Source organism: Juglans regia, chromosome 10, assembly GCF_001411555.2.
Source record: "Juglans regia cultivar Chandler chromosome 10, Walnut 2.0, whole genome shotgun sequence".
NCBI classification, from domain to species: Eukaryota; Viridiplantae; Streptophyta; class Magnoliopsida; order Fagales; family Juglandaceae; genus Juglans; species Juglans regia.
The window spans coordinates 9211856-9236449 of NC_049910.1; the positions used below are offsets into that span (position 1 = coordinate 9211856).

At 31.3% G+C, this 24594-nt stretch overlaps 3 protein-coding genes across 3 annotated transcripts; all 3 read left to right on the forward strand.

Annotated features, from left to right (window-relative positions):
* The first annotated feature begins 1151 nt into the window (after positions 1-1151).
* On the forward strand, positions 1152-5471 carry LOC109004138 (prostatic spermine-binding protein-like). The gene is made up of 3 exons (XM_035694954.1): positions 1152-1439; positions 1980-2119; positions 4768-5471. The coding sequence occupies exons 2-3, from the start codon at positions 2000-2002 to the stop codon at positions 5206-5208; spliced, it is 561 nt and encodes a 186-aa protein (XP_035550847.1). The 5' UTR covers positions 1152-1439; positions 1980-1999; the 3' UTR covers positions 5209-5471.
* A 4976-nt stretch (positions 5472-10447) lies between these two features.
* Positions 10448-18244, forward strand: LOC108980407. Its single transcript, XM_018951316.2, has 7 exons — positions 10448-10784; positions 11729-11814; positions 15208-15354; positions 15445-15553; positions 16188-16311; positions 17082-17352; positions 17819-18244. The coding sequence occupies exons 1-7, from the start codon at positions 10661-10663 to the stop codon at positions 17924-17926; spliced, it is 969 nt and encodes a 322-aa protein (XP_018806861.1). The 5' UTR covers positions 10448-10660; the 3' UTR covers positions 17927-18244.
* Positions 18245-20833: 2589 nt separating this feature from the next.
* Positions 20834-21472, forward strand: LOC118349595. The gene has a single exon (XM_035694876.1). The coding sequence runs from the start codon at positions 20974-20976 to the stop codon at positions 21211-21213; it is 240 nt and encodes a 79-aa protein (XP_035550769.1). The 5' UTR covers positions 20834-20973; the 3' UTR covers positions 21214-21472.
* The last annotated feature ends 3122 nt before the right edge of the window (positions 21473-24594 follow it).

Genomic DNA, 24594 nt, shown 5'->3' on the forward strand with positions numbered 1-24594 from the left:
TATGGAGAGTCAACTCACCGAAACCTCTCTTAAAACTTCCTTGTTACCTAACATAGTCCCAAGTCTCCCCTCACCTAACAGTCATCCGAATTGGTTAGGTTTTTTCTTAAGCCTAATATTATGGGGGTGTGACATTAGAATATAATCGAGTCTCTAATTCGACCTATAGATTCTAGTAAAAGAAACATAGAATTTAGTTTTTATTTCAAAGAAAATACCTTAAATCAGTTTTAGAGTGTGCTGTCTCTATATATTCAATTTTATTTTTTTTTTAAAAAAGATTATTATTTAAATATATTTTTTTTATTTAAATCCCAAATTTACTTACTTCAAAAAATATAAATTCTCATATGATATTCCTCCGCAATCCTCTCCATTCCTGCCTGCCTCTCGTCTTTATTCTCCCACTCAATCCAAAGGCTCTTATTCTGTTATTCCTATCCCTTCACTTTTTTTCTTCTTCTCCTTTCCATCCAATCAAAGCCCACCGAACCAAAAAAAAAAAAAAGAAAAAAAAAGAGCCAATTACAGCTGTAGGACCCACCTATCAACCAATGAATCCTTGTCAAAGAAGCAAAAGAATATTAAAATTAAAAACTTGATTATTAATCTTAGTTAAACTCTACTTGAGTTAATCAACTGAACCATTGTTATCAAGGATTCACATTTTCCTCCAAGTCTTTTCATTATTATATTATTTAGATTTTTTATATAAAATATTGATAAAAATGACTAATAACTAAAAAATATATATAAATGCATTATTAATATGAAAACATGTAAAATTTAATTTTTTTAATTTTTTATAATTAACGTGGTCACATGCTAAATAATGAATTAACCCAACATATTATAAATAGCAGAACGACAGAATTTTTAAAAAATAAATTAATATCATAAGATTTATAAATAAAATAAAATATGTTGAAGATATTTACATTAAAAAATCACATAGGATTGAAGATATTTACATTAAAAATCACATAGGATTGAAGACTGCCGAATTTATAGACAAAAAAAGAAAAAAAAAATTAGAAGATAATGCATGATGTTTGTATTCCCTTTTCCGGTCTTAAAAAGAAGAAAAAACGTTTTTTTTCTAATTTGTAGAAGAAAATAAAAACGTTGAAAGTTAATCTAACCCACACTTGTCCAGACTTAACTCTTTGGTCAGCCCAAACACTATCCGTTTACAAGATGAGTACGCTGCCCGAAACCTGACTGAGAAATTACGGGCAGTCAGTCACCACCAGTACTCTCGCTCCCCCTCTCTCTCTCTCTCTGTGAGACCTCTGATATTTCTATATCTTGCTTTCTCTGTGTCTCTAAGATTACGATCGGACGGTCGGTAATGCACGGGCTCTCTGCTGCAGATTCCCCAAGTTTTAGAGGCTGAAACCATCGGATCCAGCATCGCCGCGCGCAGATCTTTCTTTCTGGTATGGTTTTGCTCTCTGATTCTTCACATCTCTTGCTAATTGATAACCCTTGCTATCGATTTCCCCGTTTGACTACTAGCGTTTTCAGATTTACCTCACTTCTTCACCTTATTATGCAGTTCATTCTCGTAGTTTCTAGCTTCCAGACGATTTTGAGGTTCCGTTTAGTTTTGGCGAGTCTTAGTCCGAACTTTTCGAATCGTTCGATTTCCGGCGAGTTTTATTAACTTTTTCCATCACGACCTCCCGCGATTACGCAATTTCCGGTTAAACAACCACTTCATTAGTTGCCGGAGAATTTTCTCTGCGCTGGAAAGTGACCCTTTGTCTTTTGCTAAAACTATCCGTTGAAAACACCTTTATTTTTCAAGAAAAAAAAAACTATTTGTAGAAATACATCACTTTTTTTCATTTTAAAAAAAAAAGGAATTTTCGGTGCCTGTCTGTGACGTGAATGGAGTGAGATCTAACGGCTAGAATGAGTTTTTACCGGATCTGACGGCAGCAGCTAATTTATTTATTTATTTCGTGTTTGCTCAGGCACTTTTATTTTTTTTATTATGGAGGAGAAGCATGGTTCAGCGGTGGCTACGCTTGGTAACGGAGCGCTAATGTGCGCCGGGGATGCTCTAGCGACTTTGCTCGTCTCGGCTCTGCTGAAAACCCACCTCCTTGCTCCGGTAACTCACTTGTTTTATCTCTCTTTTTATTCTTTTATGAAGACACTTTTTTTTTTATTATTTAAAAAGAAAATAGTTTTGTCAACCATCGGATTTAGACTTGTACGGTTCTTTAGTCCTCTCCAAAACTGACTAAGATGCGCCGGTGATTTAGACATATTTATCCTGCGCACTTCGTTCTTCCTTGCTATTTGTTTTACGCCGGTTGGGTTTCAAAAATGTTTTGTCGGAGACCGGCAAGCTAGCCCTTGTTTAGTCGGAGACCGGCGAGCTAACGAAGGGCACTTCGATAGCAAGTGGTTGGGGATTAGGTTTTATCTCTAATGTTTCCTTGGTAATTGCTAACGTCCACCTTAGTCCGGACTCGGAAAAGAGTAGATTAAGTTATTAACCGAGGTTTTGGGGGTAGGTTGAGTTCCGATTGGTGTCGCACGTGGAAGCAGTTCAGTCAAGAACAAACATAAAATAAAAATAAAAATCTTATGTTGTCCTTTTCTGACGAGGAAAAGGTCAGCGTTCCTGGGGATTGGGATATTTTAATTGGAAAATGCTGGAGCTCCCGCTGGGGGCTTCCGCTGAGAGCTCCCGCTGGAGCCTCAGTGTATTTTTTTATGTGTATTTTTTAATTCTTTTTTTTATGTAGATGTTTTTAATAATTTTAAATATTTTTAAAAAATAAAAAAATTTATAATATTATTAAATAATACTTGCTTAATCACGAAGTAAAATATAAAATATTTTTATATGATTTTTTATTTTACTTCGTGATTAAGCAAGTATTTTTTAATAATTTTTTTTTACTTCTTGATTAAGAAAGTGTTTTTAATAATATTCTAAATTTATTTTATTTTTTAAAAAATATTAAAAAATATTAAAAAACATTATATAAAAAACAACTTAAAAAAAAACACATACAAAAATACACTACAGCCCCAGCGGGAGCTCCCAGCGGGGGCTGTAGCACGATCCATTTTAATTTTCGGGACAACGTTGGGAGGAATATCCTCTGGGATATGCTCTGCTCTCCTTCAATCATTTCTTATGTTGTCCGACGGTCTTATACTTTATTTTATTTTCGAAAATATTGAAAAAAAAAAAAGAGAAAAAAACTATTTTCCTGATCAAAAGAAATCGGGTCCGGCTTGGATGTAACTCGACCCGATGCGTGACATGTATATCCCAATATTTAAGCGGGACGCGTGGCATGTATTTAATTATTTATCCATATTAGGTCATCTATTCGAAGAAAATAAACACATCATTAGGTTTTCATGAAATAAAACATTAATTACTGTAGGATATATCATATATGATATGTTTATTTATCTAATTTCAGTATTCCAATATATATATATATATATATTTTTTTTTTTATGATTTTTTTCTTTGAAAAATTCCACTTGTCTGGTATTTTGGGGCTAATATTTCTTCTCAGTTCTTTAGTTCAAGTTGGTACTCGAGGAAGTGGACTTCAATTCATACCACTGTCTGTGCTTGATGCTAGTGAACTGTGCTGATAAAGAATTAACAGCTTGAGCTCAAACCAAGCATGCACCCAATCTCTGGCTCTCACCTTTAAGCTAACAGAGAATCGCACAAGCGTTAGTTGACAGTGTAGGACAAATTGAGTAAGCGTTAGTGGGAAGGTTGCCCCCCTTGCCTATTGGAGGCATATTTCCTTTTTATCTTACTGTGTGATAGCATAGTCCATTCCATTACCTCCAAGGTCCCTTTTTGCCTTTTGAAAATAGGAAGATAATGAACCCGTCTGGACCACTACCCACACCTCTCCTTATTGCGTGTGCATTTGCATTGAAGGGATTCTTTAGACAACAGTCTGCTCGATTCTCGGGCTAACATCTCTAGTTTTTGCCCTTTTGACCCAAAACCATGTAACTTAGGTCCCGTTTGGTTGTTAGACTCAACTGAGATCAATTCAGTTCAGTCTAATTTTAAACTAAGTCTAACATTCAAACACACAACTCTCAAATTACTAAACTCATCTCAACTCAAAACCTCTTTACACGTAAGACCCACAATTTTTTTCAATTCAACACTTATTTACATACGGGACCTACACACCTGATACTATTGATTTTTAGATTGACCCAGAATAGGTATTTAACGGTGGTAGGATTGATGCTTGGTTTAGCATAGCTTATTGATGTGTTCTTTATTGTGTCTTATGTTGTTTTCCCCTTTTTGGGGTGGAGAAATGGCTTGATGCATATAATGATAATTTGGAACCTCACGGGGTTGGCCCAAGTGGGGAAGGCCTTGGTCTTGGGGTATCACTTCTTTCAAGGTCCAAGGTTCACAATACCTCATGGGTATAAATAATTTTTTGGGGCCACACCTCCTAGTGAAAAGCCAGCGATTTAATTAGTTCCGTGTACGAAAATTTTCGAGGATGCAGTGCACGAGACCGAAGTTTATTCTGCAGAGGTGGATCTGAAGAGTCCTGCCTTAGAGAGGTTCTCCGACATAAAAAAAAAAAAAAATTGATAATTTGGAATATCTGGCCCTTGCCAAATTATGCAGTGCATGTGCAATATCTTCCCTCCATTTTTACAGTGCATGTGCCATATCTTCTCTCCATTTTTACCTGTTATACTCTATATTCTCTCTTGACCTGCTATGGAACACAGATTCAGGATCCTCACATCAAAGGAGATCAAAACACTCAAAACCAAGACAAGCCAGTTGATGCTGATGGAGATGACGGCAATGATGATGATGATGATGGGGAAGATGACAATGATGGTGACGGTGGATTAGAAGGAGGTGAAGAGGACTTGTCATCTGAAGATGTTGGAGAATATGGTAGCAACCCCAACAACAATAAGAGTAACTCAAAGAAGGGTTCGGATGGCGGGGCAGGTGGAGCAGAGGAGAATGGGGAAGAGGAAGAGGATGATGAAGAAGAAGATGGTGATGACCAAGATGAAGATGACGACGACGATGATGACGACGACGACGACGACGACGGTGGAGAAGAGGATGAAGAAGTGGTAGAGGAAGAAGACAACGAGGAGGAGGAGGATGAAGATGAGGAAGCACTCCAGCCCCCAAAGAAAAGGAAGAAGTAGACTGCAGAAGCTGTAGAGCCTCCGCCACAAACAGTCTCTCTATGTGAATGTTGTCTAACAGCATCTTAATTTCTTATTTTAGCTAATGAGGAGGCCTGCTTAGGATTGTTGTGGTTCTATTGGTAGTCATATTTCTATTGCACGACTTGAGTACTGTATAACTATTGAGCTGCGGCGATGATAAATTTGACAAAATGTTATGGTTTCAGTTTAGCTACTTTCAGTCAGGTTCTAGTGTAAGGATTTTCAAGCAATTTGGTGCTCTTGTTAGATTTATTTTCATATATCTGCAGTTAAAGCTAGGATGTCATGGATTAAGTGAATTCCTGCAAAGAACTATAATTCCAGCCGAAAAATTTTACTTGCCATCTAAACACTATACATAATTTTTTATTAATATTATTTTTTTCTTATCAAATGTGTAGTATATGGATGATGAGTAGAAAATTTTAATTAATTTAAAAGAATAAAATAAATATAAATATAATTTGTGGTGTGTAAGAATGAGAATAGCAAGCACTTTCCTACCTGTTCTTTAGACTAAGCGGCTGTATTAGAGTATTTTTATTAGTTTGGCCAAATGCATCTTCAAAATTTAGTAAATATCACATTTTTTTATATTTGTCTATTCCTTTTAAATTCAATCCCCACATTGGATTAGCCATTCACTTTCTATATAGTAATAAAATATTATTAAATTAATATTTTTTTATTTAATTTATTTGTATCATATTTTATAATTTTACCAATTTAATATTAATAATAATTATATTCTAATTAAATTAATATTAAAAAAATCATATTTTCAAAAATGATTTAATGCTAATAACAAAAAATATTTGATTAAATTCATCTAAATTTCTTAATTACAAACCAAATAGTATTTTTGTTTGAAGTGAGAAATTAATATTTTAATATTTACTTGGAGTAAGAAATTAGTATTTTAATGTTTGGTGAATTAATTGTGATTCTTCATATTTGGCCAACCACTGTAGTAAAAATTCATCTTATTTTAAATTTAATAAATCTAATATGAAATGTTTTTTACATCTAAATTTTAACTAATTTTTTCATTTGACTAAACCAATATAAATGCTCTTAAAGGAGTTTCTTGAAAGAGAGGGAAAGCATTATCTCATCAAGAAAGAATGGCGTACACTTTGGAAGCCCCACATTCCATTCACATCTCAAAACCTTAACCAAAGAGTCTTTAGGTGACGTACACTTAAATCCCAGATTAGCTACCCAAGAGGAAGAGTAAATATTAATCTTTTGAATACCGTACTGGATGCTATATCGGTCAAGATACTGGAACGAAATATTTTGATATCGATACCGTTTCGGGATAGCATTTCGAGATAACATTTCGGGATAGTCGATATATAAATAAATTATATTCTAAAATTATATTCCAAAATAATAGTCTATATATAAATAAATTATATATAAATACATATATATAAATTATAAATAGTCTGGTCTGAATTGGAGGTCAAAAAATAAACTTGTAGTTTGAAAAAATTAAAAAAAAAAAATGAAGGTCGAAATATCGGCTGGTACAGGCCGAAACGGCCGGTACTGGCCAATACGGCCGGTACGAAATACATGTAGTACCTGTACCGGCCCAATGGCCGGTACGGTACGATTTTCACAACTTTGGTAAATATCAACGAATGAGAGCTTATGCGGGACAATTTGGAAGCATCGGTCGACTCGATCCTTTCATCGAACCAATTAACTAGTGAAAAATTTTAAATGTACTTTAAAAAAATTTATAAAAAATTTACTTCTTCACATATCAGTTATTGATACGTTGAAAATCATCAAATTTGAAATTAAAAAAAAAATAACAAAATGAATTTTGTAAGTAAAATTATAAGTACATATAACCCTAATCTTAACCAATTTAGTTGAAAGAATATCTACAAGGACAAGAAATGGATCTATGAGGGTTCTTGCTGATCGATACGTGACTCGAGCACATATTGTGACACTGATCAGCCACAATAACGTTTCCTCAAAGTCCTCGCTCTTTTGTTTTTGCCTCGAATTTACAGACTAGTTAGTGTGTCTCATCATTTATCATCTGTTCAGCCACTATCATGCTTCAAGTTTACCTGTTGGGTTTGGAGAGTGAGATAATAATTTTTTATTTTAGATGAAAATTTAAAATATTATTTTAAAATATCATTATTGTTTTGAGAATTTGAAAAAATTGAATTGTTTATTATATTTTGTGTGAAATTTTAAAAAAATTATAATGATAAAATGAGATAATAATTTTGTAATGCTGACTACGGGTTAGGCCAAATTGGACCCTTATATTTAGCAAAATTCATTGTAATAGATCCAAAATTCATTGAACAAGAGGCTTGAAATAAAAATTAGAGTGATTCTACCCATCATCTTTATACAACACACTTGTTAAGAGAAAAATAAAATAAAAAAGATAAAAAATGCAAACAGATATGTAGTGTAAGTATAAGAATGATAAGTGAAGTTCAAAAAAAGTAGAAAAAAATAAAATAAAAGTGGCCAATTGGCCAAATTGTAAATGCAGCCTTACTCCATACTTTATTAAACCCCGACACTCAAAAGAGAAGTCCGGTATTCCGGTTGACAGCAACCGCGTGTTTAGTAGTACTAGCAGAGAAGCCACGCACAAATATTTTAAATATATATATATATATATATATATTTTCTTATTTTAAATATCTTTATTTATAATTTAAGGAAAAGAATATGCATCGCTTCTACTGTTGCTGACCTTTGCATGTATCTTTACGCCTAAATTTTGCTTCCCGTGTAGTAAATTTGTGTAAAGATGTTATCATCAAGCCGCGACGCCCAAAACACACAAATGGTCAATTATAATATCATGATTTATAAAAAAAAAAAAAAAAAAAATCCAAAACCATCTATTCATTATCTTAGGAAATGAATCAAATTTAATATTTAATATCTAATAAATTATAATTGCAGTCGTGAATGTACAAATGTCGTATAATTATTTCAGAAAAATGAATATATATGAGATCTATGTGAAAAAAAATAAATTTTTTAATAATAAACTTCACTTTTTTTCAAAGCGATTGTACGGCGCTTGCACACTTCACGATTGTATATATGGATTAAAATCCCAAAACTTTTAAGTTCGATTTTTATATGGATTTGAAAGAGATAGATATAATATACGAAAAAAGCAACATTAAATAAATATTTAATGCTTATTTGAAAATTTGATCAATAATGAATAATAAATATATTGATTTATAAATATGTCAAATAGGGATTATAATTTTCTCGATTACACTTGAAATAAATCCTTAGTGATTGATTCAAGTGGTAAAGATTTTAGTTTTGAAGGTATGCTTCCCATGGATCTAAGGTTCAAAAACAATTTATACATCCTACGTTCCATTGGTAAAAAAATAAATAATTTACCTAATTTGCACAAATATGAGACTTAACCAAGTAAAAAGTGGTTTTGCTTCATAGAAAATCTAACGTGACGTAAAAACTATTTATTTAGTGAAAATATAGAATGTTTTGGTATTTAATCATTCCTAAAAATACAATCTACAAAATATTCCATGTTTTATATTAGAGAAATGTCAAGATTATTGATAAAAAAAATTAAAATTACCTTACAAATTTACTTAATTTGACGTGATATATTTTATTATAAAATAGATATGACGTGGCCTCAATTTGTAAACTTATTTCTCATTGTTATTGTTGTATATTTAACATTTTGGATTGTTTGGAAAATTAGATGATATCAGAATTTCTCATCTTATCTAAAAAATCTTCATAATTTTATTTTCAAACATCACTTAAATATAGAATATTTTTTAATTTTAAATATTTAAAATTTTCATCTAATTATTACCTAATTAGTAATTATTACAAATTTTCTAAACTTCTAAACAAAATATAAAAAATAATACAATTTTTTCAATTTTAAAAAAAAATTATATTCAAACAATTTTTAAATTTTTGAATAATTTTTATTCAAAGATTTTATCTCTCATCCCAAAACTCAATTAAACATTTTAACACGAACCATTTTACTATTATTCATAAATTATTTTAATACTATTTATATAATTATCAGGCCTATTTAGATATTTAGAATATCTCATTATTAGTTTCACCTTATATTACTACTTCTTTATTCATCTTTTTCACTTCTTATCTCATTGCATTTTCCCTTTTTGTTTTTTTGTTTTTATATCCTTTATTTTCACTTTATTTATCACTTTTTGCATTTCTTTCGTCATAAACATTTTGTCTCTTTCCAAATGTATGTATTTCACCAAGATTAGTATTAGAAGAGGATTATAATTAGGTCATGTTTAGGTAATTAGAATTGTTGTAAAATTCTCAAAACATCTACAATTTCTTTTCTAAACATCACTAAAACACAAAATATTTTTCAATTTTAAATTTTCAACATTTTTATCTAATCATTACCTAATCATTACAACTTTTACAAATTTCAAAACGAATCACAAAAATTAATACAACTCTTTCAAACTTAAAAAAAAAATATCATTTTAAAAAATTATATTCAAATACTATTTTAACTTTATAATATTTTTATTTAACTTTTTATTTCTTATTTCTTAAAATTCAATAAAACATCTTAATTTAAATTGTTACAATACTATTCACATAATTCTATACTCCAAATATTAAATGAGCCCTTAGGCTCATTTTGGATTAAGAAATAATCTCAATTTATCTCATAATTATAATTTTTTTAAATTTATACACAAAATATAATAAATAATTCAATTTTTTCAAATCTCAAAATAATAATAATATTAAAAAAATAATATTTTAACAATTTTTTATTCAATTAATCTAAAATTATCTCATTTCTCAATCTAAATGAGGTCTTAAACAATTTATTTTATTCAGTTAAAATGATTTATAAGTTTAAAATTTAAGAAGTAAAATTTCTTATATAGTGCTATGAAAAATGCTACTTTATCTATTCTATTTGCCTTCTCATTTTGACAACTTATGCATTTTAATTTTATTAAAATTTTTTTATTTAATAGTTAAGGAATGGTGTATTAGTATATTAATATTTTTTTTAATATTTTTTAAAAATGTTTAAAAATGATTAAAAATATGAATAAAAAAATTGAAAAACATAAAAAGAGAATTTTGCAGTGAAACGGGGAAAAGCTGCGGTCCAAATTCGGAAACCCAATAAATATTTGACACAACATCGTACCCGTTACAGGAACTTTTTGTTTCTCGCTCTCATCGTGTCATCAGAAACTTCAGCGCTGCTCAATTTCCTCTCCCACCGAGACACATATGCGAAGGGACAGAAAGAGTGAAGGAGTAGGGTTTTTCTCTATGAATTTCATGGTTTTAGGCTCGTTTCCCTAAAATTTCTCAAACAGCTTATTCTCTGTCTCTCCCCCGCAATTCAATGGCGGATCGCTCGGAGTCTTCGCCTCTCGTGCCTCCGACGCCGATCGCCGAACCCAGCGAGATCGATCTCGAGGCCGGCCCTGGAGAACAAATTCAGTGCAGGATTTGCCTTGAAACCGACGGTAATTTTTCCGGTCGATTTTCCTAAATTTCCACTTTTGGTTTCGACAAGTCACTTCGTTTTTTTTTTGTCGAAATTATCTTCGACATTTTAAGTTCTAAGTGAATTGTTATTATAAATTTGACCCTTTTTTTTTTCTTTTTCTATAGAGTCGATTTTCGAGATTATTATTATTATAGTAAGTTCCAAGTATGTTTAATTTTTTTTTTTCTTTTTTTGCGAGAGTTTCTATCATTAACATGAATTGTCGGAAAAATGGTCATTATGATATGACTCTTTTGCAAATTGGTACTCAGTGGTAACACTTTTACTGTTTTTAACCCGAGGAAACAATTTGCATATGTTGTTGCTACTTTGGGCTTCTTACTTGTATAAAAAAAATGTTGCTCTGGGCTTCTGAAAATGTATTTTAAGTGAACTAATAAGGCAAGTAATTGCATCCACCTTTGCAAAGACGTGGGCTTAATATGGAATTACAGAAAATTATCATGTACTCCTGGAGTATGATTCATGAATAACCTGATACTCCATTCTTATCACAAAACGTCATGCCTCTAAAATTGCTTATGTATGCACTTATCTTTAATAATAAGATAGGAGTAACATGTGTCCGTACTTAATACTTGGAATTACATTGCGTGCTCTTAACTTCTCAGCAATAAGACAATAGATCATCTAAAACCAGTAACATCTAAGAAAACTGTAGGGTCAGTTTTATATGAACTTCTCTTATTTATGCATTCGCTGAGAAGGAAGAGCTGGGCTGATTTCGCTGTTTTTATGTCAATAGTGCAGAGTTTGTTTTAGATATGCGTTGTGATTTTTTGCTTAGGTTCTGGGCAATTATTTTTCCCTTTTCCTTGACTGCTATATGGGTGTCTTTTAGAGTTGAGTGGGACAATTTAGGCTCATCATTTTGTGATCTTCTCATTTTGTTTCACTCAGGTAGGGATTTTATAGCTCCTTGCAAGTGCAAAGGTACATCAAAGTATGTACACCGGGAATGTTTGGATCATTGGCGAGCTGTAAGGGTATGGCTGCCATCCTCATGTGCCTTTTCAAATCTAATAGATTATATCATTCAATTGTCATATTAGGGTTTCCTATGCCAGTTATGTATCTGATCATAGCTCAAATGGTTAGATCAAGTTATGTGAGTGTAACACCCCCTCCTATAGGCTAGAGATGTCACGCATTTTTATAAATAATACTAGGCAAGAGATCTCGTAATTTAATAAAATAAATATCTAATTCATAAAAATAATTATTAAATAAAACATGTTTTGAGAAATATGATCGAAGTCTGAATTGAAAAATATCTTTCATAAATTAACTAAAAAGCATGGAATTAAATCAAACTACTCCATCTAAGCCTGACCCGTATGCTCATACTCATCATCCTTACCTGGGTGATTAAAAACATAAAGCAAACTAAAATTAGTCGAAGACTTAGTAAAAAACTCATCATAATGTAAATGTACTTAACAAAAGGTTTTTCAATAATATTTCATTCTAAGAATTAAAATCATGATTGTTCATAAAAATGCTAATGACATGCATGACTTGGAAATATTTTTGGTATAATGACTGATCTTAATTATTTGACTTATTTGGACTAACTGACTTGTTTGACTAGCCAACACACTTAATCCTGTGTGCAAGACTGTGCACCGATCCCACATCCTATGGGTATAAGGGTAATCGTTGATCTGATCTGATAAAATACTATGGTGGACCATACTTGAGTCCGTGGCTTGCACATCCACCCTGTTTGCATTAGCACCATGTATCTGAATGACCATCTGAATGATCATGTATCAGCCCACAGTGGCGGACTTACATAGGGGCAGGGGGGGCCATGGCCACCCCCCAAAGTTTGAAAAAAAAAAAATATGTATTAGTCTTTTTATGATTTAATAGGATTATATTATCTCATATTGTGTTGGTTTTCTCTCAAAAAAATTATCTTAGCCTCCTCTACAAAATTATTTTGATCTTATAAATTATTTTGACTCAAAAATAGAATAAAAAATATTTTATTATAGTTTTAACTTTGCTCGGCCCCCGTACAACAAATTTCTAGTTCCGCCACTGTTAGCCTAGCTCCATTCCACAAAAAAGGCAAGCCATGCTTTTGAGAATAACAGAGAGTCACAAGGAGAGAGGGCCGTGCGACAAAGAGATGAATGCTAACCATGAGAGAGGGATGCCGCGAGATGGAGTTGGGCTAAGGTGAAGACGCTAGCGACTACTGGGGTTCCCTCTAGCAGTGGTGGCGAAAATAGAGAAAATTTTCTTGTGCCATCAGATTGAAAGTAACATGAAGGGAAGAAAAGGGGAGGGACTGGTGTGGCTTACTGAGAATGGGTAGAGGACGGCGGAACAGATATGGGGCTGAGGCGAAGTCGTGTGAGAGAGAGAAAGGAGCGTGCGACGGCGTTGGGGCCTGACCGAGATCGATCTATGAATGGGAGGAAGGATGTGATGGACTGGAAGGCTGAGCTACCCGGGACGGCGATTTGTTTCCTCAGAGGTATGGTGGCATGGTGGCTCTGTGGTAGAGGAACGAGACATGGAATAACTTTGGCAAGAATTGATTGTTGTTGTGTTGTTTAATTTTCAAAGGAAGGGTTGAATATATATAGAGGAAGTGTTCGATGTGATTGTTTTGGGGTTGAATAGTGGCTGCTGTAATAAAAAATTTCGGTCATCTTATTAGTTAAGAGAGGGAGGGTGATAGAGAGTTTGATTTGGTGTGGGAGTTTGATGTTTAATCTGTACAAGGAAGGGACCGACTTGATGAGTTTGTGAGTGATGGGGGTTGTGTGCGGGTCGGTTGGCTGATTATTTTTGATAATACGGTCTGGCATTAGAAATTTGGGGATGAAATAGACATATAAAATTTATCAGATCAATGGCTAAGATTTTAAGAAGTGGGAGAGTTTTAGATAAAAGTCGGTAGTAAATTCCGAGGTAAACTCAATCAATGGATTTGGGTTCTAACTTAGTAAAATCTAAACTGATAATTTAGAATGAAGAAAATTCTAACTAAAGATTTGACTGCGTTTATCCATTAATAATAAAATAATGATATTATTCAGAATAATAATAAAAAAATGTCTATTAATAGTTAAACTATTTATTGTCCTAATTTTATTGTCCTAATTTTATTATTATTATTATTATTATTATTACCATCTTCTGATCTGTATGTTACAGTTTCATACTTGTAGACGAACTAAGTTAATGAGCTCCGGTTTTCATGGTCACTTTACAATTACCATCAATTGATTGAACTATTCCACACCACTACTCGACTGATACTTATGCTGGAGTTTATATCTTTCTATAACTTTTCAACGAAGTGGTCGTAAATGTTCCGTTTATTTTTTCTTCCTTATTTGTTATTGGTTTGATTAATCTATTTGGTTCTTTTTTTGGGGGTGGGGAGGGATTTTAACGAGTTTTCCCCTGTAACATTTTGTTCATAATTTTTTTTTTTCTGCTCCAAAGGATAAATATAATTTTATTGCAAGTTAGAGAAAGTAATCTCTTATGTGTACCAATACAGTAAAAAGGTTGTAAATCAATAGTAGCCTTGCATGTTCCTATTCTTATAATCCTTTCAATCTATTTTTGTTGTTTTTAGCTAGTGAAAAGCAGCTAAATATTCGTCTGTTTGTTTGTTTGTTTTTTTTTTTTTTAAAATAGCTTGAGTCTGCAATATCTTTTTTTTTTTGGTGGATTTATATGCATTGTCACTGTAAAATCCCACTGGCAATGCAACCTAGCATTATGTTTTCATTCGGGTGCATATAAATTCAACCGGCTGCTTGTGGAAGTATGTTTAAAAGGCTAATAATGTGAACTTTTTGTGATAGTCTTGTTGCTCATTAAAGTGACTTGAGGTCCTCATTGCTACATATTTCGGTATAAGATTCTGTTGATAATCACAATGCTGGCAGGCTTAATCCCAGGTAGCATGACACGTGCGCTCAGACACATTGAATTACACAAATTATGTAGCGACATGCATGATTTCCAAATTTCACAATGGATGCACTTTTACACTAGGCCCCGTTTGGATACAAGTAGCGTTTATCTCATCTCATCTCATCTCATCACATCATTACAACTTTTTCAAATTTCCTCACAAAATATAATAAACAATTCAATTTTTTCAAATCCCAAAACAATAATAATATTAAAAAAATAATATTCTAACAATATTTTATTCAACTTTCAACTTTTATCTCAACTCACTATCCAAACCGCACCTAAGATGATCTCATTGGTGGTAGGCTTTTGATTGTATAAGCTGTTAGTTAACCCTAATTACTGTAAACATGTGTACTGATATTTCTTAGGCATAATTGCTAATCTGCCTTTTTTAATCTGTCTGCATCTTATGTTAACTTCTGCAGGAAGGGTTTGCTTTTGCTCATTGCACAACCTGCAAGGCCCCTTATCATTTGAGAGTTCATGTTGCTGCTGATAGGAAATGGCGAACCTTGAAATTTCGATTCTTTGTGACTAGAGATATTATATTTATATTTCTGGCTGTTCAGCTTGTAGGTCATCTATTCTCTACGTCTAGTCATGTTCTTTTAATTGTTTATTTAATAGAGCGGATATTGATATTAAATGTTTATTGCATGCAGGTGATTGCTTCACTCGCGTATTTGGTGTATTTGATAGATGGCTACCAGCAGTTCTGGCTTTGTCATGCATGGGGTTTTGATAGTGGGCTTAGTTTCTATTACATTTGCGGTAAAAACTTAATAACCTAAGTAGCAGTTTGCAAAATGGGTATACAAGTATGCTTGTTGTAAACAGTGTTGGTCAACATTTTTTCCTTGTAAATTCATTGGTGTGATTCTCATCTTGTGTCACTTATTAGTATGCATAGAGTATTTTGGTCATACAATTTTGGGTGGTCATGTACTTATATTTATGCTTTTCAAGCAACATATACAAGGTCATGTGCCCCTGGAACATATTGGGATGATTTTCATGCGCAGTATCAAGGTTACAGAGTTATAAGTGTAGTTATTAGTTTTGCAAAAAATAAAGGATGCTAGATTCTATGACATTCAAGGATGACAGTTACGATACTCAAACTTCCTTTTTCTGTTAAGATAAAAAATGATGGTGGCAGCAGAGTGGAGGTGCAGGAATTGACATTTATTGGCAGTTAATGACTCCTAAATTTCCTTACAATTATAATCTTTGGTCATATTTTGGCTTAGGAGATGGAAACCGATAAGTTAATTAAAATTCTAGTTTTTGATGGTTCGAGACACTAATGCAAGGCTATATGTACTGGCATTCACTTTACCTTTTGCATCAGTATATCAATGCCATTTTTATGTTGGTAATTCATGCATGATATTGGTGAGTACAGGGGCTCTATTGTTTTTTGCACTGCTTGGGCTGTCTGGATGCTTTATTACTTGCTATGATCGAAGAGTTCGCAATGATTTGGCTCAGCCTTGTCGAGAATTATGTCTTTGTTGCTGTCAACCAGGGTATGATTCTGATGCATTTATTGACAAATCATTGGTATAATTAATGCACAGATGATATGTCTTATTGTGTGGTTGCTGCTGTATCATTTTCACTACCACAACGTTGATCCCTTGTAGTTTTTTTGTTTTATTTTTTTGTGTCTTCAACTCTGCCTCTGTCTAATGTGTAAGAGTGATGGGGAGCAAGTTGAATGCGAGATTGATTATATTGCTTTATGGGAATCATGAGATGCTTACATGCTAGTGCAAACATGTATCCTGGCATTTGTGCCAACACGCACAAGCAAAATGGTTGTCCTTTTTCAATTGTGACTTATATTCCATGCACAAAGTGAAATTTAACTGTTAGTAATGCTTATCTATTTTTGTTGCTGTGGACATGGATTCCATTCTTGCTGCTCATATATATGCAGTTCTACTATGATGATCCTTGGCATACATGCAATTGCTTGAATGCATTCTTGCTTTTATTTCAAAAGATTGGGTATTTACAATCATTTCTCATTATCCCCATTGCTGACTTGTCATTTGTTGCAAAAGGCTGCCATTTGTGTTGACACCTTCAATCTGCCTTTGTGCTGCCTCTTGGATTATAATATATCAGACAATAGTTATAGGGTGATCGAATGAATTTTGGTTTTGGAGTTATTTTAGATTTTACTGTATGAAAATATTAAATACTATTATCTGAGGTGTGATTATCTATGTAAAACTGCAAAATTCAAATGCTGTTGAATGAGATGATTCAAATTTTCTTTCTGCTGTTGCAGTGTGTGTGCAGATTGTCACCTACCTGGTACTCTCTGTATGTGGACTGACTGTACCACATGTTTTGAAAGTTGTGCTGGTATGGCAAGTGAATGCGGTTGCTTAGGAGGTGCTGGTGAAGCAGGGTTGCCATTGCTATTTATTATGGCTTTGATTGTTCTGGGACTTTTTACTGTGATTGGGATATTCTACAGTGTGTTGGTGGCCACAATGGTGGGGCAACGAATTTGGCAGCGTCATTATCACATACTTGCGAAAAGGATGCTTACAAAGGTAAGTGGAGTTGACCTGTCCTATTTCCCCCTTTCTTTTTATACAATGATAGACTATAAATAACAGTCGGGAGTGGTTGATATATCTGATATCTCTAGACCTGGCAGCATAAATATTTATTTTGTGAGATTGTCTTTCTTCAGTGAGTTTGGAGGGGGTATATCTGTTTTCTAGGTTTGCATGGAAACGTGCTAGTGTTTTCAGCCTTCAGGCATTCAGTCTGAGTGATGTTGGAAATATTCTTTGTGATGAGAATTTGAGATGATGATGCTGGCTTGTGGAGAATGTATATTGAAAATTTACTTGTAAAAAAAAAAAGAATATATTGAAAATTGTAGCCTTCCAAAGTACTTTTCTGCAGATAGCTGTGCAACTTTTATGCTCATGTTTTTCTACCATCTTCATCCTCATATATCATAAGGCCACTCGGTCCTGGTTGTGAATCTGGTTTAATTTCTTTTACTAGGAATATGTGGTTGAGGATGTAGATGGTGAGATGACAGGATCTGATTGGTCGCCTCCACCTCTCCCGCCAGAGCATGTTCAGCAGCTGAAAACACTTGGTCTCTTATGAAATCAAAGGTTGTATTTCCTGTTAACAAGAATAAGGCAATGTTGAGATGGACTGGCCCTCTATTATGGTTGGTCAGTCCTTACCAGGGACTTTCCAAAGTCTAAAACAGTTGTATTGACAAAATCTTAAAGGCACTCACTCTTCATCCAGTCATATGTACAAGTTTGAATGATAATTTGTGAAGAAGTTTCAGAAATTATTACTATTAATATCACCTACCCTTCAGTAAGTGTAAGAAAACAGGTTTACATACACCTTGAAGAACTAACAATTGGCATATTGATGATTCTTTAATGCAATGTTCTTGTGATTGGAATTGTTGAGTTTGTGAAGCTTTTCGTTATATTTAGGAACTTCTGTAATAATCTTAATGAACAACTGTCTTTTGTGCACTAGTTCTTAGTTAGAGATGCTTTGTGTTTTCTGGGACAGAGGCTAAGTAACTTCCCCCATAATTGAGAACTCGGACAAAAAATGTAGTCATGCTAAAAGTAAATGCATTAATCTTTGTGCAAGTGTCAACATCAAGGGGTTGGCCCAAGTGGTGAAGGTTTTGGTCTTGGGGTATCATTCCTTTCAAGGTCCAAGGTTCAACGATTTAATCAGTTTTGTATAGAGAAACTTATGAGGGTGCGGTTGGAGACCGGAATTTACTCTATAGGGGTGGGTTTGAAGGGTCCTATCTTGGAGAGGTTTATTGACATAAAAAAAAATATTTGTGCAAATTTCAAAATTTTTTTCAATTTATCTCATCTAATAATTACAAATTTTTCAAATTTTCATATAAAATAAAATAAACAATTCAATTTTTTTAAATTTTAAAATAAAAATAATATTAAAAAAATATATTTTAATAATTTTTATCTTAACTCATCTCATCTATAAAATCAAAAAAAAAAAAACCATTTATGGAGGGGTTTGTCCCAGGCATGCAGCTTGGTGCTTGTATCCATCCAGCTGATGTAATCCAAGTACTTACTAGGGATAAGATGGTAGCCCTGGCCTTATAGCCTCGTTGTTTTGAAGGAGTCAAGCCAATGAGTGGCTAAAATGGGGGTACCACCAATCTGCTGGACAACCCATGTGGATTAATAGACAGATAAATGATGGATGAAGACAGGCCATGTGGATACCATATGCTAATGCTATATTGCAATCTTCTGAAAAAAGACATTCCCATTGACGAATGAAAGGCAAAGATGGATTTCATAATCTACGGCTCTTTTCATCGGCTAGCTTGTTGGTTAGATTATCACTACGCACGTATTACCTTTAATTTAACAGCAAATTAGGACATAATTAATGTATCTTCTAAACGGGTATCCAATCTATTAAAATTGTTACAACTTCCATAAGCATATATATATATATATATATGTATGAGAAACATAATTAAAAAAAACTAAGTTTTATTATTATTATTATATGTTCAAGGAATGCATGAAACAATAATAGACTGTAAATTATAACAACTAAAAAAGTAAAAAAGTAAAATGACATATTTTTAAATCAGTGTGCAGGGTGTGAGGCTTATGTTTAGAATTTTTCTAAGAGTTTATATCTTTGATGCCTCTGCCTTCAAAGCTTCCTTTGCTATACGCGTGCAACTTTTTTAAATTTTTATATAAAATAAAATAAAAAATTAATTTTTAAAATTTTAAAATAAAAATAATATTAAAAAATATATTCTAATAATATTTTATTTTAACTCATTTAATCTCATCTCATTTTTAAAAACAAACTACCGTGTCACACAAGGGGAGAGAAATATATATTTTTCCCAAACAAAATTCGTATTTTTGGTATTTTATACAACGTGATGCTTAAACTTCAGTCAAAATCATTCAAACCTAGTTTATTTTTAAAAAATATTTCATTTAATCTCATCTCATCTTATTTAATCATTACAACTTTCTTAACTCTCAATATAATATAAAATAAATAATTTAATTTTTTTAAATCTCAAAATAAAAATAATATTAAAAAATATATTCTAACAATATTTTATTTAACTTTTTAAATTTAATCTCAATTCATCTAATCTCATTTTATCTATAAAAACAAACTAGGCTTCAATTATAATCTAAAACAAACGAGGCTTCAATTATAATCTAAATAAAGGAAATTAATAAATACAATTTTTTGCACTAACTTCTTACACAACTATAATATTTTTATTTAAATAATATTATAGTTTTATTTAAATAATTATAGAAATATTATCTTCCGACAATGGTTATAAAAAAACAGGTTGCGTGTCATCAATAAAATGAATACAACGTGATGCTATGCAAAGTTGCAAGCCGCGGGTTCGCATTCGCTTTCGACGGGGCCGTCCACGTCACCGACTACACCAACAAATAATAATCTATTACTATACATAAAAGTCGAGGATGACTCGACATATATAATTTCGATGTGATATTCATAAAAATAGATATTTTATTTATTAAATTTAAGTAATATTTTATTATAAAATATTATAATTTATAAATTTGATTTTTTTATATATAAAAATATAAACCAATTTAAAATTCTATCTAAAAGTATTAATTTAATATTTGTATTATTTTATTAAATAAACCGTATTATAAATTAATTTAAATTATTTTACTATGAGATTTGGTCAGTCTTTAAATTATATTTTGATGTTAAATTAAATTTAATAGAGATGGTAAAATATTATTTTTTTAATATTATTATTATTTTAAAATTTAAATAAAATTATTTATTATATTTTATATTAAAATTTAAAAAAATTATAATAATAAAAATTGAGATAGAATTTGTGACCAAACGAAGCAATCTCTCTTTCTTCGTACACAACATACCTAACAACAGGCGTAATGCGCGGGTTGCATGATCGTAATAATAATAATAAAACAATGCCCAGGAGCTGTACAAGCTTATCCAAAAACTGTCACGCTTCCACTTCCTACTCTCCTGCCTTGTCCTTTAAATTCTTCCGCCCCTTCATCTCTCTCTCCATCAAGTTTTTCAAAAAGCAGAGTACACTCGAAGAAAGCTTCTCGAAATCAGAGAGAGAGATGGCAGATATTGCTATTTTGGTTGCGGAGGAGTATGAGAGGAGGGTCAGGGATGCAGGAAAGGTTGCTGGTGGTGGTGAAGCAGGGTTTGGGGTTGACCTGGTTTCTTCTGCTTCAGCCCTGGCTCAGAGGCTCCAGGTGAAGATTGGATCCGAGAAAATTGAGCTGGTCAAGTACTGGGTTCGGGAGCCCAGAAGCCAGATTAGTATGGCTGCTACTACTGGCTTCTTCTCTGCTTAAGTTTTTTTTTTTTTTTCAAGTCTTTCCGCAAAGAGCTCATGTACATGATTTCCAATTTCTTTATTTCCCTTCATGTATTTGTAGATCGATCGTTGTCTTAGAATTTAAGTCCAACAATGGCTTGTTGGAACCAGCATTTCTTACCGTAGAAAGTTGTCTGAAAAATATGTAAGAGTTAAAAATCCAGAAATCTGATTGGAATCAGCATTTCTTATCTTTTAACCGAAGAATAAAGTTTAAATTCCAATCCGTTTCATAAGTGATTTAGTTTTGTGCAGAAGATATATTTGAGTCTGTCTAGAACCGAAGAAAACGCCTTTGGATGAAGGTAATTATGAAACGTGCAGATCGAAATACAGTTTCCAATCCTGTTGCACAAGGAAACGATTGTAACATCTTGAGAACATATTCTGGCCCTTATTCTCCGTTCTTTCTTTGTGTGTTGCTTCTCATTTCTGACAAAAATGAAAACAATTTTGAATTTTTTTAGGACATATTAGTTTGGATACATTCACAGAGTGGATAAGGTGAGGAATATTGTCTGATTTGGTTCATTTCCTGAAAGAACAAAGTTCGTCTTCAGGATCACGGGTTTCATCCCATCCTATCTCGTATTATCGAAAAGATAAAATTTTTTAATTTTAAATATTTAATTTCTTTTTATCTAATTATTATAATTTTTTTAAACTTTTAAATAAAATGTAAAAAATAATTTAATTTTTTTAAATTTTTAAATAAAAATTATATTATAATAATATTTTAATTTTATAATATTTTAATTTAATTTTTTTTCACTCATTTTTTAAAATTTAATAAAGAATCATAAGTCAAAATATTTTATTATTATTTACAAACTATTTTATAATTATTTATATATTTTCATCTATCTCATTCGTCAAACATCTCTTAAGGTATCCATTCTTTTTAGAGATTATTTAGATAGGAAAATATTCTTAATAGTCAACTCACAAACTAACACATCTTGATAATATATATGGTTTGATATGATACTTCATATTATAAAATTATTTTTATTATAAAAAAATCTAACGAATCATATAAAAATATATCAGTTTATAAATTTTTTTTTATAAATTTTTTTTATTAATATAATATTTCTATCTTTTTTATAAAATGTGGTCTCTTTCTTTTTCTTTTTTTTTAACAAAGTGGAACTTTTCTTGACTCAGCATGGCTCATCTTTCAAGTGTTTGATTAAATTGATAACTATACATACACATATATCAATGGATGTATGCATTTATCTCCAAGACATTAAAAGATTCTTTCTATGTAGACTTTAAACACCATGATTTGCGCCTTTGGTTCATCTCTAAGTTAAAGTATTGAGCTTTATTATTAATCATCCACTCACATTATACGTAATATTTATTTTAATTTTTTAATTTTATTCCTTTTAAATTAATTAAATTATTTTATTCGTCATCTATATATTATATATTTGGTAAGAAAATAAAATAAAATAAAAAATAAAATTTGATGTGTGGTATGAAGATGTTGAGAAGAATTTTTCTAAAATATTAACATTTGGAAAGCGATATTCAATAAATATGAAAATGGGTAACATATAAAGTAAAGCCCTAGAAGATTTTCCACGTATCAACCATGTAAGGGGGGAGAATTTAGGGATGAAAAATCGTGTTTTTGGATTATATTCGTATCGTGTCAAGTCATGAATATTTGACTATATAAATTAAAACGAGTCCAATCCGTTAAATTAAACGTGTCTAACATCCAAATCTTAATCCAACCCACTTATATAACGGGTCTTATTGTGTTACTCGTTTTGATCCGTTTAATAATTAATTAAAAATATGTTAACATGACACGACTAATTTAAATCCGTTTGTTTTATCTAAATGGGTTGAATTAAACGCAAAACTCATTTGACTTGATTAACATAATTTCATATAAAAGTTAAAATTTATATTTATTAATAACTACAATATCTTAAAAAATATATATCAATATTTTTCAATTTTTAACATATAATAAAACCAATATTACAAACTATACAATAACAAATATGAATATAGGTCTAAAATTACAATAAAAACATAAGCATAATGAAAAATATCAATATTACAACTTAACAAAAATAAAATTTTAATTTTGAAATAAATTCTAAATGGGTTAAAACGGATTGATTTCTGTTAAACATGTTGACCCGTTATTGACTCGTTTGTAAATCGTGCTTTAACGGGTCAACCTGTTTTTATCCGAACCCATTAATATCAAATCTAAATCCACTAATTTCGTATCGTATTCGTATTGAGTTCTTAGATCATATTACATATTGCCACCGAGGAGATAGAGACACAAAAATTAATGGGCTTGTACAAAAGATCTACCTTAGATTGAGAAGCTTGTATTGGAAATTTCCAGTAACTGTGTTTATATATATGAGTATGGAGAAGGTACCTCAATCTTACAATTTTGAATGGCCTAGATTAGTACTGTGACAATTTATAATTAAAAATAAAATTTATTTTCTTGTTTAGCATGCGGCCTACTGACATTTTCACATTCAATCTTGCTCAGGAGCTTGTTGGATGATAAGTTAACTACTTATAGTTTGACGACAAATTTTTGCGGTCTCGTTTGGTTTATAATATAATTTTTGAATATATATTTTTTCTAAATTTTGGAATTTAAAAAAGTCTAATTATTTTTTATATTTTAATTTAAAATTTAAGAAAATTGTAATGATTAGATAATGATTAATTATATAAAAAAAATTAAAAATTAAAAATTAATATTTAAAAATTAAAATAATAAATTGAGATGTAATGTAATAAGTTTAAAAATTTACGAAACCAAACCAAACCCAACCTTAATCTCTTTAGTGCTTGGTTGAACTTATGGGTCAGAGTATCAATAGCGACTCCTTTTGTTGAACTTCTTATGATGAATCATGAAAGCGAGAAAAACGTGCTGATTGTGAGAAAAACACCTATCGAGGAAACTAACATGGTTTAAGGAGACAAACAATTTAAGAAATTAAATAATAAGTAATTTTATATATAATACGTAAATATTATATAATTATTTTAATAAATAATAAGATTTATTATTAAAAAATTAATTTTTTTATATAAATCTTATATTTTTTTTAAAGCGATACACAATTCTTATATAATTCATAATTATAAATATCTTCCCTCTTGAACAATAATCTTCCTTTTGATATTGTTTTTATGTTTGACCAAACGAAAATACTAAATGATATTATTAATTGTTTTTTAAAGTTGTCGTTTTAAAAGATAAGAATGGATGTTAACGGGAATGTAATAAATAGCATAACTTTAATCAAATATATCAAAGGAAAATGTCAAAGGTATTTGTCATCTTGATTATAAC

Excerpts from the sequence above, each read along its gene's own strand:
- LOC109004138 (XM_035694954.1), top strand. The coding sequence starts at position 2,000 with ATGGAGGAGAAGCATGGTTCAGCGGTGGCTACGCTTGGTAACGGAGCG. Across the intron at positions 2,120-4,767 it reads AAACCCACCTCCTTGCTCCG|ATTCAGGATCCTCACATCAA; the intron begins GTAACTCACTTG and ends TATGGAACACAG.
- LOC108980407 (XM_018951316.2), top strand. The coding sequence starts at position 10,661 with ATGGCGGATCGCTCGGAGTCTTCGCCTCTCGTGCCTCCGACGCCGATC. Across the intron at positions 10,785-11,728 it reads GATTTGCCTTGAAACCGACG|GTAGGGATTTTATAGCTCCT; the intron begins GTAATTTTTCCG and ends TGTTTCACTCAG. Across the intron at positions 16,312-17,081 it reads CTTTGTTGCTGTCAACCAGG|TGTGTGTGCAGATTGTCACC; the intron begins GTATGATTCTGA and ends CTGCTGTTGCAG.
- LOC118349595 (XM_035694876.1), top strand. The coding sequence starts at position 20,974 with ATGGCAGATATTGCTATTTTGGTTGCGGAGGAGTATGAGAGGAGGGTC.